The 15,011-nt window shown below is 29.4% G+C and overlaps 2 protein-coding genes across 9 annotated transcripts in view; both read right to left on the bottom strand.

The window, feature by feature from the left end:
- Nucleotides 1-15,011, bottom strand: part of gsk3bb (glycogen synthase kinase 3 beta, genome duplicate b) — an 834,817-nt gene that overhangs the window by 46,765 nt on the left and 773,041 nt on the right. The window lies entirely within an intron of this gene.
- The window catches only part of sorcs1 (sortilin-related VPS10 domain containing receptor 1), a 474,217-nt gene that overhangs the window by 9,592 nt on the left and 449,614 nt on the right, over nt 1-15,011 (bottom strand). For all 8 annotated transcript variants that reach the window (XR_012408194.1, XR_012408190.1, XR_002459094.3 and 5 more), the window contains 4 exons: nt 13,655-13,767; nt 10,252-10,386; nt 2,596-2,695; nt 2,151-2,256 (listed from right to left, as the gene is read on the bottom strand). Coding sequence is in view for 4 of the 8 variants with exons in the window: in XM_021477192.3 (XP_021332867.2) it covers nt 2,151-2,256; nt 2,596-2,695; nt 10,252-10,386; nt 13,655-13,767 (454 nt within the window). In the remaining 4 variants the exon portion in view is untranslated. The remainder of the gene's footprint in view (nt 1-2,150; nt 2,257-2,595; nt 2,696-10,251; nt 10,387-13,654; nt 13,768-15,011) is intronic.

Here is a 15,011-nt window from a genome sequence, read left to right on the forward strand (position 1 = left end):
TTGTAGTTTTTTTAATATTTTGAATTAGTTTCTGTCATGTTTTCTTTTTATTTTAAAATACAATAATGTTTTTGTTTGTTTGTTTGTTTAATGTCTGCATATAGTTAACATGGTTTCTGGTATTATGTTAATTTTAACATCATGAAAATAATGAAAAATTACAAACATTTTCTTGTCAAGTAAATTAAAACAATTATTATATATTTTTCTTATTGTCATCATATGATGGTTTAGTTTTCCAGTATGCATTTTATTTTTGAATTAAAAATTATATTGTTTTGATTTTTAATGTATATATAGTTCACATTTTCTTTGCTGTTATTTTAATTTATTGTCATAATGAAAGATGACAAATATGTTATTAAGTATCATTAATAATATGACAATTATTATTATTATTATTATTATTATTATCAAAATAACAAGGAAAATGTAAACTATTTAGACGTAATAATAATAACAATAATAATAATAAAAATAAAATAAAATAATAATATAATAATGTTTACATTTTATTTGAAATTAAAATTATATTTTGTTTTTATATCTACATAGTTGACCATTTCTTTAATGTTATTTTAATTTTAATATCATGTGAAAAATGACAAATATTTTGTATAGAAGTAAATTAAAACAATTATTATTATTATTATTATTATTATTATTATTATTATTATTATTATTATGTCTATATAGTTTACATTGACTGTTATTTTCATTTTTATGTCATGTAAAAAAGTATGTTACATTAAATTTCTTGTTTTATATACAAATAAGTAAATATGTTATATATTTTTATATTTACAAATATTTTATAATATTTTAGATTATTTGAAGCAAACTAAAACGAGTATTATTATTATTAATAATATTATTATTATTATTAATATTATTATTTTTGTCATATAATAGTTTTAGTTTCATGGTTTTACTTTAATATTAAGTAAACTGTCTGGATACCAAAATGACACCATATTACAGTACCATAACTGATTTCATTAAAAGGACCATTTTAGAGTATTATTTAGGAGTAAACTTCAAAACTGTGCTGGTGTTGGTAAAGTATAGTGTGTGTGTGAAAGCGTCTCTGAACAGCAGACAGTGTAAAATGAAGGCTTTGTGTAATTCTGCTGTCTGCTCTTCTCCTGTCTCCAGATCTTGTCTTATTGACCTCTCATGGCCTTTTCTCTCTCGGAAACGCTGCAATCATTTAACATTTCATAAAGGTCAACTTGAAAAACTCAAAGGGCTAAATATTGATAATGTCTGAGCACTGACTGACATTTCTCATTTGCTAGGAACGCTTAGAGAACACAAGAGAATAAACAAAAACTTAAATGAAGCTTCTGCAACAGCAACGTGTTGAATCACTGTGATCAGACGTTTGTTTTGCCATGTTTTGCGAGCTAATTTTTCACAACACATTAATAATTTAACTCATTTCATTAATTATTTTCTCTATTTTCATTTTGTTCATTTAATTATTATATGTATTTTATTTTATTAGAGAGATAGAGATAGAAAATCAAAGAGTTGCTTGAATTTATATTTAAATGTTAGCAAAGTTCTTAAATTCATTTAATTAACAAATAATTTTTGTATAGTATTGTTGCTTAATATAAAAGTCAATAGTTAAAAAATTTCATAGTTCATTTATTTTATTTTCACCTATAGCAGTTACCAAATATTGCGTAATATTTTCAATTAACCTAATTTAAAATAAAACAAAATAAATGAAAGCTGTCTTATGCGTGGGTGTAAGATTAATTACACGTTTTTGTTGCTTGAAGTAATAGTTATTAGTTAACAAAAATATTTTAATCTAGTTTTTTATTTAATTTTGTATTATTTGATTTAATAAATTTAATTTATTTATTCTTATTTAATTGTATTTATTTTTTATGTAATGTAATTTTATTTTATTAAGCTATTAACCAAATATTAACTATTATATCAGTTAACCTAATTCAAAACAAAAGAAGAAGAAGAAAAAAAAAAAACTAACTCTAGTTTACAACATTTAAAATGGCTCTTTAAACCTTTCCCCTCATGATTACTTCACAATGAATCAGTTTACAAAGCAAAGATGCTCACACACATAAAGCAAACACAGCAGTCAGGATTGAAGCCTGAAAAAAGGATGACGATACCTTTTAAATTTATAGATGAGGAAAATGGCTAAACCCAGCACCACCACAGAGAGGAGCATGAGCATCGCTGAGCCGCTGTGATTCTCACTGGTGTCCACTAGAGGCGCTACAAACATACATACAGACACAAGCTGCTGTCAGAGGAGAGAAAATGCTCATACACGGGGCATCTCTGACTGAAAGATTAACAACTCTACAGATTAGAAAAACAAAATCATTATACAGCCATGATGTCACACAGCAATTCTGGTACTTTAAATCAAAGTTGTATTAGTTGATGTTACTGCATTTTACTAACATGAACAAACAATGTTAAATGTTAAACTATTAATAAATACTGTACAGATATTGTTCATTATTAGTTCATGTTAGTAAATACACCTTATTGTGAAGTGTGACTGCAGGTTTTCATGTCTTAGTTTTTGAGTGTGTGTGTGCATGTTACCTGCTGATAAATGTGCAGCGTAAACAGTGATCTGGACTCCTGGTCTGAGTGTGAACTGTACCAGGTTCTGATTGAGAGCGCTGAGCACCACTTCTGAAAGCTGAAACACATTAGCAAGAAGATCAACAAAACAGAGGATAGAAGTTAAACAAACTTTTATTTATTTATTTATTTATTTATTTATTTATTTATTTATTTATTTATTTATTTATTTATTTATTTATTTATTTATTTATTTATTTATTTATTTATTTATTTTTGTTTGTTTGTTTGTTTATTTAATTAATTTAACTTAAAATTTAAACAATACAAGAGGCAGCACCCAGAATATGCTATTAATTGAGGATAAACAAAAACATTTCTGCTGATTATTTGCTTGTTTTTTGTGTTGTACTTGTGGATTATTTGAAAAACTTTACTGCCTATATTCACTTTTGAAGTTATGACCTTTTAAAGCTGTCAAAGTTTTTAGAAACTCTATTACATACATTAATTTAATTAGATTAAGCTAAATGACAAAGAAAATAAGGGAAGAGTTATTCTTGTTAATTATACAGGAGATATAATTAATAACTGAATATTTTTCAGCTGGTTATTTATTTATTATTTTTGTGAAACCAAGTTTTCTTGTCATCCTGAAAATGACAAGAAAACTTGGTTTCACAAAATTAATTAATTAATATTTAATTAGTTAATTAATATTTAATTAATTATTTAATTATTTGTATTTAATTATTTATTTCATTATTTATTTATTGTTTTTTTATTGTGAAACCATGTTTTCTTGTAATCTAAAAGTAGATTATTTATTGGTTTTCAATATTTATTTGATTGTTTTATATTTTTGTGAAACCAAGTTTTGTTGTCATTCTGAAAGCAGGCTATTTATTTGTTTAAAAATATTATAATTTATTGAGTTTTCTTGTAATACTGAAAGCAGACTATTAATTGGTTTATTTGTTAATTAAATAACTAATTTGTTTGTTTTTTCAATTTGTCTGTCTGTCTGTCTGTCTGTCTGTCTGTCTGTCTGTCTGTCTGTCTGTCTGTCTGTCTGTCTGTCTGTTTGTTTGTTTGTTTGTTTGTTTGTTTGTTTGTTTGTGAAAACCAAGTGTTCTTATAATTTAAAAGCAGGTTATTTATTGTTTTTTAATTAATATTTTTTATTTATTTAATATTTTTGTAAAGCCAAGTTTTCATGTAATCCTGAAAACAGGCTATTTATTTATTTGCTTGTTTGTTTGTTTATTGATTTATGTATTTGTCTTATTTGTGACTAAGTGTTATTATAATCTAAAAGCATTTTATTTATTTATTTTTAAAATGCATTTATTATTTATTTATTTTGTTTTGTTTGTTTGTTCTTTTATTCATTCATCTTCTTTTCGGCTTAGTCCGTTTGTTAATCTGGGGTCGCCACAACGGAATGAACTGCCAACTTATCCAGCATATGTTTTATGCAGCGGATGCCCTTCCAGCCGCAACCCATCACTAGAAAAAATCCACACACACTCATTCATCTACGGTTAATTTTAGCTTCACCAATTTATCTGTACCGCATGTTTTTTGGACTTGTGGGGGAAACGGGAGCACCCAGAGGAAACCCATGCAAACACGGGGAGAACATGCAAACTCCACAATAACCTGTGTGAAGCCAAGGTTCGAATCAGCAACCTTCTTGCTGTGAGGGGATAGAGCTAACCACTGTGCCACCATGACGGCATATTTTAGTTGTTTGTTTATTAGTTTTGTAAAACCAAAATTTATTTATTTACTATTTATGTGAAACCAAGTTTTCTTATAATCCCAAAAGCAGGCTATTTTTTGTTTGTTTTTAATTAATTTATGTGTTTGTTTGTTTTTCATGTATTTATTTACTTATTTATTTGTTTGTTTTTTGTAAAAACCAAGTGTTCGTCTAACATAAAAGCATTTTATTTCTAGTCTTAAAAATCTGATCCAGTCCAAGGGTGAACAACTGCAGTGTGATCTGAACCGTGAGTTTTGTGATCCATTTAACCACACGTTATTAAATTATATATAATCACATAAACCCTGAAGAGCAGATATTAGTGCCTCCAGGTCTTGTAGATGGAGACAGAGCTTTTGGGTTTGTGAGGTTACAGTATCTGTCATTCAGTGTGTGAGTTTGTACCACAGTAAAGAGATGCTTCAGCATACTGTAAATCATCTCAATCACCTTTACTCGAGAAACACAGATTTACAACATGGGAAGATCTCATTTAGGCTGGACATCATGGTCACACACACGCACACACACACACACACACACACACACACACATACACACATACTATCGGGCACTTTTATGTCTGCATAAATCTGAAACTCCTCCCAGAATGCAGCTTGGTTGCACGTTTGATTATGGCAGGTTTGTGTTTTACGGGTCTTTCTAAATCTCAGAATAAATTCATTTGTCATTTTAAACTCTTTGATGGACAAATAATGGGTTTGAGTCTTAATAAATGTGGCAGTGAGATCTGAGGGTAAAATGACTGCAGTTTAATATAGGTTGTTGAATAATTCAGAAAGGTGACAGCTGATGCAAACTGGACTGACACTTTTACTGGATAATTTGACATGTTGAGTTTCGTGCTTATTTTCATGTCACTCAAATTTGATCTTCAACTGGATGATTAACATTTCTAGTTAAACATAGTTAAAAAAAAAAATAAATAAATAAATAAGCAAATAAAATACATGAAAATAAAACAGTTTATAATTAAATTAAATTAAATATTAAATTAAATTTTAAGGAAATAAAACTTTTAAATTAAATTAAATATTAAATTAAATTAAGGAAATAAAATACAATGAAACACAATTAAATCAAAATTGAAAAAAAAACACTTTATTTGAAATAAAATCAAATAAAGTTAGATAACATAAAAATAAGGAAATAAAATACATTAAAATAAAAACTTAATTAAGGAAAATAAATAAATAAAATTAAATTAAACTAAATAAAATAAGATTATATAAATAAATAATATTTTATTTAATTATTTAAATTAAATAATATTGAATAAATAAATGAGGACATAAAATACAACAAATTATTTTTTAAAGTAAAATAATATTAAATTAAGGAAATAAAATAAAAAAAATAAAGTAAAATAAAATAAAATACATTAAAATAAAAATAAAAACTTTAAAATATTTTTTGCATTTAATTTAATTTTAAGAAAATAAAATACAATGAACACAAGAAACCATAAATTAAGAAAATAAAATTAAATCTATTAAAATTAAATTAAACTCATTTAAATAAAATAAAATGAAACAAATAAATAAATAAAAAACATTTAAATAAAAATTAAATTAAATTAAATTAAATTAAATTAAATAAATAAAATTTTAATAAAATAAAATACAATAAAACAAATAAAAATTAAGTTAAAAATAATTGAAGGAAATAAAATAAATGTATCAAATTTAAATAAAACTAAATAAAAAAAATAAACAAAATAAGATCAAATTAAAGAAATTAGCAAATGAAACCACTACTTTTTTGTTTTTATATTAAAAAACACTAAATTTCATTAAATCACAACAATATTGTTTTATTCAGCAAAAACTAATAAATCATATATATTAAGAAAATACTATGTTAGGACATAAAATAACATTTGTAAAATAAAATAATAATTATAATTATATTTTATATTATAATAATTACAGTTCATTTATTTTGGATTAACTGAAGATAAAAATAATATTTTGTAACAAGCTTAAAAATACCATAAACGACTTAAATTAAATTAAATAAATGACATTTAACATTTAATAAGTAATATATTTAATATTTTTTCTTAAAAACAAAACACATTTTTACTATAATTAGGTAATTTATGAGTGATATATAATGCATAGATAAACAAGCATCATCATATATTTTTAATTATATACAAGTAAACATTATCTGCAAGCCCTGCTACCACCATTTTTATGTTTGAGAATGAAATTGTCTAAGTCCTCTTTTTAAGAAGAAGTGACTTTTATTTTATTTTATTTTAATTGTTTTTTATTATTATTTCATTTTTTTATTTTAGAGAAACACAAATACCACTTGTTTGTAACTCAGCTTCAGGTTTGGGTTCAGTGCTGATTAAATGTCCTCCTGTTCAAAGAGTCCCTTTTCCCCCACTAATTCCTCACGAGCTTCATTAAATCTGTCTCATTTTACTAAATGACTCCTGACTTATTTCTGCGCTCCTTTATTTCTCGGTGCCGCTCACCTTCTGTCTCTCGCTCTCTTTCTTTCTCACCCTTTTAAAATTAGACCATTGCATGAATAATTAGGTTCTTTATGAATGGTACCAGGGTCAGTGAGTCTATTATACTTTTTTAATAAGGCTATCTACACATTATACAGTGAACATGCTGCCCTTCAATACAGATTTATGAGGATCTGCTGTCAGAGACACACTTTAGTGGGTCTGAGCAAGAAAAAAGCAGATCCATTCATCCATCCATCCATCCATCCATCCTTCCATCCTTCCTTCCATCCATCCATCCATCCATTCATCCATCATCTGTCTATCTATCTATCTATCTATCTATCTATCTATCTATCTATCTATCTATCTATCTATCTATCTATCTATCTATCTATCTATCTATCTATCTATCTATCTATCTATCTATCTATCTATCTATCTATCCGTCCATCGGCTGTTCATCTCTCTGGCTGCCTATCATTTTTCATTCATTCAATCCATCCATCCATTCATCCAATCATCCATCCATCCATCCATCTATCCATCCATCCATCCATCCATTCATTCATCCATCCACTCCTCTATCCATCCATCCATCCCTCTATCCATCCATCCATCCATCCATCCATCATCCATCCACTCCTCTATCCATCCATCCATCCATCCATTTATTTTCATTGTTCATTCATTTCCATCCATCCATTCATCCATCCATCTGTTTATTTTCATTGTTCATTCATTTCCATCCATCCATCATCTATCCACTCCTCTATCCATCCATCCATCCATCCCTCTATCCATCCATCCATCCATCCATCATCCATCCACTACTCTATCCATCCATTCATCCATCCATCCATCCATTTATTTTCATTGTTCATTCATTTCCATCCATCCATTCATCCATCCATCTGTTTATTTTCATTGTTCATTCATTTCCATCCATCCATCCATCCATCCAACCATCCATCTATCTGTTTTCTTTCATCGTTCTTTTATTTCATCCATTCGTCCATCTACAGTATGTTTCTTTCCATTCGTCTGTCTGTCTTTCTGTTGTTCTTTCATTCTATTCATCCATCCATCCATCAGTCCAACCATCCATCTATCTGTTTTTTTTCATTGTTCGTTCATTCCAGCCATCCGTTCATTCCTCTGTCGTTCTTTCATTCCATGCATCCGACCATCTACAGTATCTTTCTTTCCATCCATTTGTTTGTCTTTGTTGTTTTTTCATTCAATCCATCCATCGGTCCCTCCTTCTGTCTATTTTTTGTTGTACTTTCATTCCATCCATCCATCCATCCATCCATCCATCCATCCATCAATTCATCCATCATTCTTTATTTTTATCCATGAGTCCACCTGTCTGTCTGTCATGTCCATCCATCAATCCATGCATCCATCTATCTAGTTTTTCATCATTCTTTCATCTTATCCATCAGTCTATTTGTCTGTCACGTCCATCCACCCACCCATGCACCCATCCATACATACATCTGTTTTTCCGCCATTCTTTCATTCCATCCAGGTGTCCATCTCTCTGATTTTCTGTTTAATTTCCATCCGTCATCTTATCCGTCATATATTTTTTAAAAGTAGCATAAGTATGTGTTGTGATATGATTATTATTAATAATAATACTAAAACTAGCTGAATATTTATTATTATTATTATTATTATTATTAGTAGTAGTAGTAGTAGTAGTAGTATTAATAATAATAATAATATTATATATTTATATATATATATATATATATATATATATATATATATATATATATATATATATATATATATATATATATATATATTATATATATATATATATACACATACAAATATAGTAACAAGGTCAGTGGATAACACAGAGACACAAGATTTAAGTTTATAATGAGAAAAATGCCCATTTAAAATTATAAACGTTTTAATAATAAATTAATAATAACGTATTATAATTCTTTATTTTTATTTGTTTTTATGTGTTTATATTTTAATTTCATTTTTTTATTATTTGTGTATGTATATATTTGAATTTAAATAAAATTGTTTGTTTGAAGCTCTTAGTTTTTTTTCTCTTGAGCATCAGGTTTGAGTTGATATGGAATGATCTGCTTATAGTTCCAGGAGGAAACTGATTTTCTGAACAAAACTAATCTGTGGTGAGTGTGAACCACTAAAACAGGTTTTTGTCAAGAGTGAAACAGGCCAACATTGACATCTGCTGGAGAGCACATGAAACTCTTGCCAAAACTCGGCTTTTGGAGAAGTACTTAAAAAAGGATTAAGAGCAACATGTGGAGAGAGATAAAGCAAGCAAGACTTTGATTATACTTGAGTATATACTAGTTTATGCCAGGGGTTGGACTTTAGGAACGACACTATCACTTTTTTTTCTTTATGCTCCTCTTGACATTTTGGGCATTCTGGCTTTTTTTAGTGATTTTTATTTATTTATTTTTGCCCATGGGCATTTAAAGAAAGCATAAAAATACACTTTTAAGTGTTTCTTTTATGACACTGTACCAATTTGTGTCTATGGATTTCAATTACAGTACATGTTTTAAAGGCTGTTACTTGTCCTAAACTGAATTGTAAATCTTCAGCAGCACTTACACCAAATGTTATAATTGATACCTGTATTCTGAAGATTTTAAGCGAGGGATTTGTTCATGGATAATATTTCTGATTATACATATTTTATTCCACAAAACATTTATTCTTTCATTTATTTATTCATTCCACTTATTTGCACTATTTTCTAAATTATGTAGTGACGAAAATGACTTACCAAAAATTTCCTCTGTAAAAATCTTAACCTCTTAATAAATAAATAAATGTTCAGTGTTTAGATTTTTATGCTCGAAATGTATTCACATATGCTGATGTTTTATTAAATTATGTCTCATTCACATAAATATTTTTTATTCTTATTTAATGCAAAACTGTTGTTAAACCAATTAAATTTTTTAAAAACAATTTATTATTAATATTTATTTATGCAACATTTTCTAAATTATGTAGTGATAAAAAGAGATTCCCTCCACAAAAATCTAAAATTCTAAATATAAAATATAAATGAATATTGATTAATTAATTTTCAATGTTTAGATTTCTGTACAAGAAATGTATGCAAGTGTGCAGATGTTTTATTAAATATTGTCTCGTTTATATATATATATATATATATATATATATATATATATATATATATATATATATATATATATATATATATATATATATATATAATATTATATATAAATTATTATTATTTTTATTCAATGCAAAAAAAAGTTTGATATTATTTATTTAATGAATCAAGTCTGGGTGTATGGTAATAACTTTAACAATATTAATAATTTTTACAAATCAGCTGTGTGTGTGTGTGTGTGTGTGTGTGTGTGTGTAGTACCTGGTCTAAATGCGTGGCAGTTTTGTCTGGTTTTCCCTCTGTGAGCTGTTTGTCTGGTAGCAGAAAGAACTCGGCCGCTGTGGGCAGTCCAGGCAGAACAGTCACCAGCAGCAGATCTGGACTCACTCCTGTGGCCTGAACATCACAAAACCACATCACACCAAAATGAGCACCAAACAAACAATCAAAAGTTTCTTTAATAGTTAATACATGATAACATTAAATATGTAATCCATTATGTCAACTCTGAAGAAAAATCTAGGGTACTATTGACAGATTTATTTCTTTAATGGATTCAGCTTAAATCTGATATTACATTCGGATTCAGATTTACTAAATAAGGGTAAATTTGTCCATGAAGACATTTAGGTTCAGAAAGCTTGTCCTCATGTTTTATTTTTTCTTTTACATAAATAATTTTGACATTCTCAATAATGATGAAATATTACTTTATTCTAGTTACACCCTTTACTTTCACAAAGGTTATAAAACAAGCAACCCAGGCTCATTCTAAAATCATACCCCAATATATATATTTCTGGAGAGCGCCAAATACGTCTCAGGAGGTATGCTTTTTTGCAGTGTTTGTTTTCGCGAATCCACCAGAGGCCACTGTAAATGCTTTTTCAGATCTCAAATTTCTCATGTGAGTGCCATTCGTGCCTGCTGTTCTCATGTAAATCCAGCAGAGTACGCTGTCGAGTGACTGATCGACTGACTGACTGGGTGATCGACTGACCCACCCTCCTCCTTTCCTAAAACCAACCAGCAGCGTTTTCAAAAGCAATCCAGGAAATATAAGCCCCCTGATTTGTACCACGTTCTCAGATTTGACCACATTCTCATTTACATTTTGTTTTTGTCTTAGCTATTTTATTGGACTGTTTTTCGCTGGACTCGAATGCCATTGTCATGGTCAACTCCTTTCTGTGTCTCAAGTATGCCAATGTATGCGGCAAGTCACTAGACCAACTGGTAACAGTGAGAAATCCCTCCATACAGAGGTAATCAGTCAGCTGGTAAGCACGAAGAGGAATAGTGTCTACCACTCTGTAGCGTTTGATTTAAAGACGAAATGCAGCCAAACGTACTTCTGGCTATATAATTCACAATCTCCAGAAATGTATATAGGGCTATGTTTTCAGACTGATGTTGAATGATCTTACCATATTTTACATTATTAAAAACTGATGGGTCAACCAAAGCTAATGATTCGAATGATGAAGGTAAAATATAATAAAAAATCTTAAAACAAAAAGATGCCTTGTATCATGTTATCAGTACATTTACTCATTTAGCAGTGCGCTTTTATCCGAGGCAATTTACAAGTTGGGATAAAGGAAGCACTTTAAAAATCAGTTGCAGTATATAAATCCTTTTTTTTTTCTTCCTTGGCGCAAGTGAAAAGGAGCGAGTTTGCCTTCAGGTGGTTTGTCAAGCCCACTCACCAGCATGAAGCACACTCGGTATCGCACAAAGTTTCCCAAGAAATATGAAGTGCTGATAAGAAAGTATCTGATGTGTATGGAGATGTCTTCTACAGGTGGTTTGTCAAGCCTACTCACCTGTTTCGAGCACACTCAGAATTACACAATGTTTCCCAGGAAATATAGTGTTGTTAAGAAAGTGTCTAGTACATACGGAGAAGAAAAGTGTATGTCATCTACAGGTGGTTTGTCAAACCCACTCACCTGTATAAAGCACAATCGCACAATGTTTCCCAAAAAGTACAAAGTGCTAATAAGAAGGTGTCTGGTGCACATGAAAAGGAGAGAGTGTCTCCTACAGGTGGTTTGTCAAACCCACTCACCAGTATGGAGCACACTTAGAATCGCACAATGTTTCCCAAAAACCATTGAATGCTTATAAGAAGGTGTCTGGTGCACATGAAAAGTAGAGAGTGTCTCCTACAGGTGGTTTGTTAAACCCACTAACCTGTAAGAAGCACACTCAGAATTACACAATGTTTCCCAAGAAGTATAGAATGCTTATAAGACGATGTCTGGTGCACATGCAGAGGAGAGAGTGTCTCCTACAGGTGGTTTGTCAAGCCCACTCACCAGTATGGAGCACACTTACAATTGCATAATGTTTCCCAAGAAATATGGAGTGTTAATAAGAAAGCACCTGCTACAAAGGGAGAGGAAAAGAGTATACCATCTACAGGTGGTTTGTGAAGCCCACTCACCTGTATGGAGCACACTGAGAATTGCACAATGTTTCCAGAGAAGTATAGAATGCTTATAAGAAGGTGTCTGGTGCACATAAAAAGTAGAGAGTGTCTCCTTCGGGTGGTTTGTCAAACCTACTAACCTGCATAAAGCACACTCAGAATCGCACAATGTTTCCCAAGAAGTATAGAGTGCTTATAAGAAGGTGTCTGGTGCACATGAAGAGTGTGTCTCCTACAGGTGATTTGTCAAGTGCACTCAGCTATATGAAGCACACTCTCAATCTTTCCCAAGAAGTATAGAGTGCTTATAAGAAGGTGTCTGGTGCATACGGGAAGGAAAAGAGTGGTTTGTAAAGCCCACTCACCTGCATTAAGCATCCTAAGACTTGCAAGATGTTTTTTTCCCCAGAAACATGGAACGTTGGTATGAATGTATCTGGTGCATACCAAGAGGAAAGAGTGTGGGTATATTTAAAGTTTAACTTCAGAAATTACATTTCGGCATAATTTACTCGCTCATGTCTTCTAGATGCGTTCAGTCAGATCTGACATCAGTAATCTCCCACTTCATTGCTTCCAACACATCAGTTCTCCAGTGTTTTTCCCTTTGTCTTCCATGCAGAGACACGCACACAAAAATGGTTTGTGGTTGGAATTAAAATGAGAGCGAGTAAATAAAGACAGAATTTTCATGTTTGAGCAAACTATCCTTTTCAAACTCAATATAAACATGTCAAATCCTCCCTGGTTGATGTTACAAGGTCACCGCGTCCAGCCACTGTTGTCCATCTGTCCACTGCAGAACTCATTACACACATTACCAATAAGCAACTGGAGCAGAACACGCATATGGCTCACATGAGACCCGTCATATCTCATAAACATCCATAAAGAAATTCCCACTGTTGGGTTATCATGCCACAGGGGGAGCGCAGGAAAACGGTAATCATTATTTGTGTCTGTCGTGCCATATGCTTGAATGTTTCTCAAGTTTTTCCTGTCACAGTGGCATGCAGGGAACGAGAATCTGTACAAGCTCAAAGAGTAGATATTTAAGATCTTCAGAGAAAGTGTGGAGCGAGAAAACCCACTAAAGCTTCTGATTGTGCTTGTGTTTGGACAGGTTTTATGGGGAATTTAAGTTTTTTAATCAGTTTGTCAGATTAGATTTTTACATACTTTAATTATTTTATTAAATTAGGCTTCATATTTGATGTAATGTGAACTCACCTGCATCATGGAGGTTTTAATGACTCGACTCACATCGAGTCTCCATTCGGCCACATCAGGGTTATGATCATCCAGATTGGACGAAAAGGCAAGAAGATGAGACCTGAAGTATTCTGGAATTGAGAAATTGCACAAAAGTCATATTACTGTGATTATTATTGCTTTTTTATCAGAAATTATTGTAGTAATAAGGTTTGGATGCAGATTTTTGTGCTGCAGATTTTATAAAACATTGTAATTTATTTAGCATTTTTTTATTATTATTTTATAATTTGTTTAATTAATAAATAATAAAGATGGTTGGAATAGTTTCTCCTGAAAAAAAAAGAGTAGTACTTTATTTTTCCTTTGGGATTATATTTACTGTGGAGCTGCTATTATATATATATATATATATATATATATATATATATATATATATATATATATATATATATATATATATATATATATATATATATATATATATATATATATATATATATTCATTCATTCATTCATTCATTCATTCATTCATTCATTCATTCATTCATTTATTTATAAAAATATGTTAGTATTCATTAATTCTTTGATTTAGCTTCTCTAATATATAAGGTTTTATTATATTTTTTGCTCAAAAATAGTTTAACAGGTTTCATTTTAGTTTAGTCTTTGTTGTTGTTGTATTATTAGTGTATCATGTATTATTAGTGTATCACTTTTTTCCACAATTTGTAGCAGTCTTTTTTATCACACTTTGCCCAATTATAATACCTAAAGTGTTGCATTTGTAATGAACATATAATATCACCGTACTTTTTAACACATATACTATAACAAGATTTATAAAAATACATATCTTTCATATGTTTCCCCGAGTAAATTTTTTTTAGTATTTTAGTATGATTTATTTTTTATTAAAACCATTAATTTGGCATTAGTTTTATAGTATTATAACAATATTAATTCATATTTGTTATGGCTAATATAAAACTAACATTATGATTTAAAAAACTAAACCTGGAATAATATTAATCCAGTTTTTAGTTATAAAAAGTACATGTATTATTTTTTTTTTCTTCAATTTAATACTTGAAGTACTTATACATTTCTTTATATATTTGTTTTATTTTATTTAAACTGAAAATTATTTCAAAAAGTGTTAAATATACATCCAGTCAAGCCTGAAATTATTTAAATCCCTGGCAAATTCTGAAGTTATGAAGGATTCTGTGCATTTTAGTTTAATTGTATTGACATTGAATGAACTCTTATGTAATCAGTTCTGTGTATGTTGGGGTGACCTGTGCCTCAACATTTACAAACCAGCCAAATCTCACAAGAAAATGTAAGTATTTTATGTTTTGTCAGGTTAGTG

Source organism: Danio rerio, chromosome 1 (assembly GCF_049306965.1).
Source record: "Danio rerio strain Tuebingen ecotype United States chromosome 1, GRCz12tu, whole genome shotgun sequence".
NCBI lineage: Eukaryota > Metazoa > Chordata > Actinopteri > Cypriniformes > Danionidae > Danio > Danio rerio.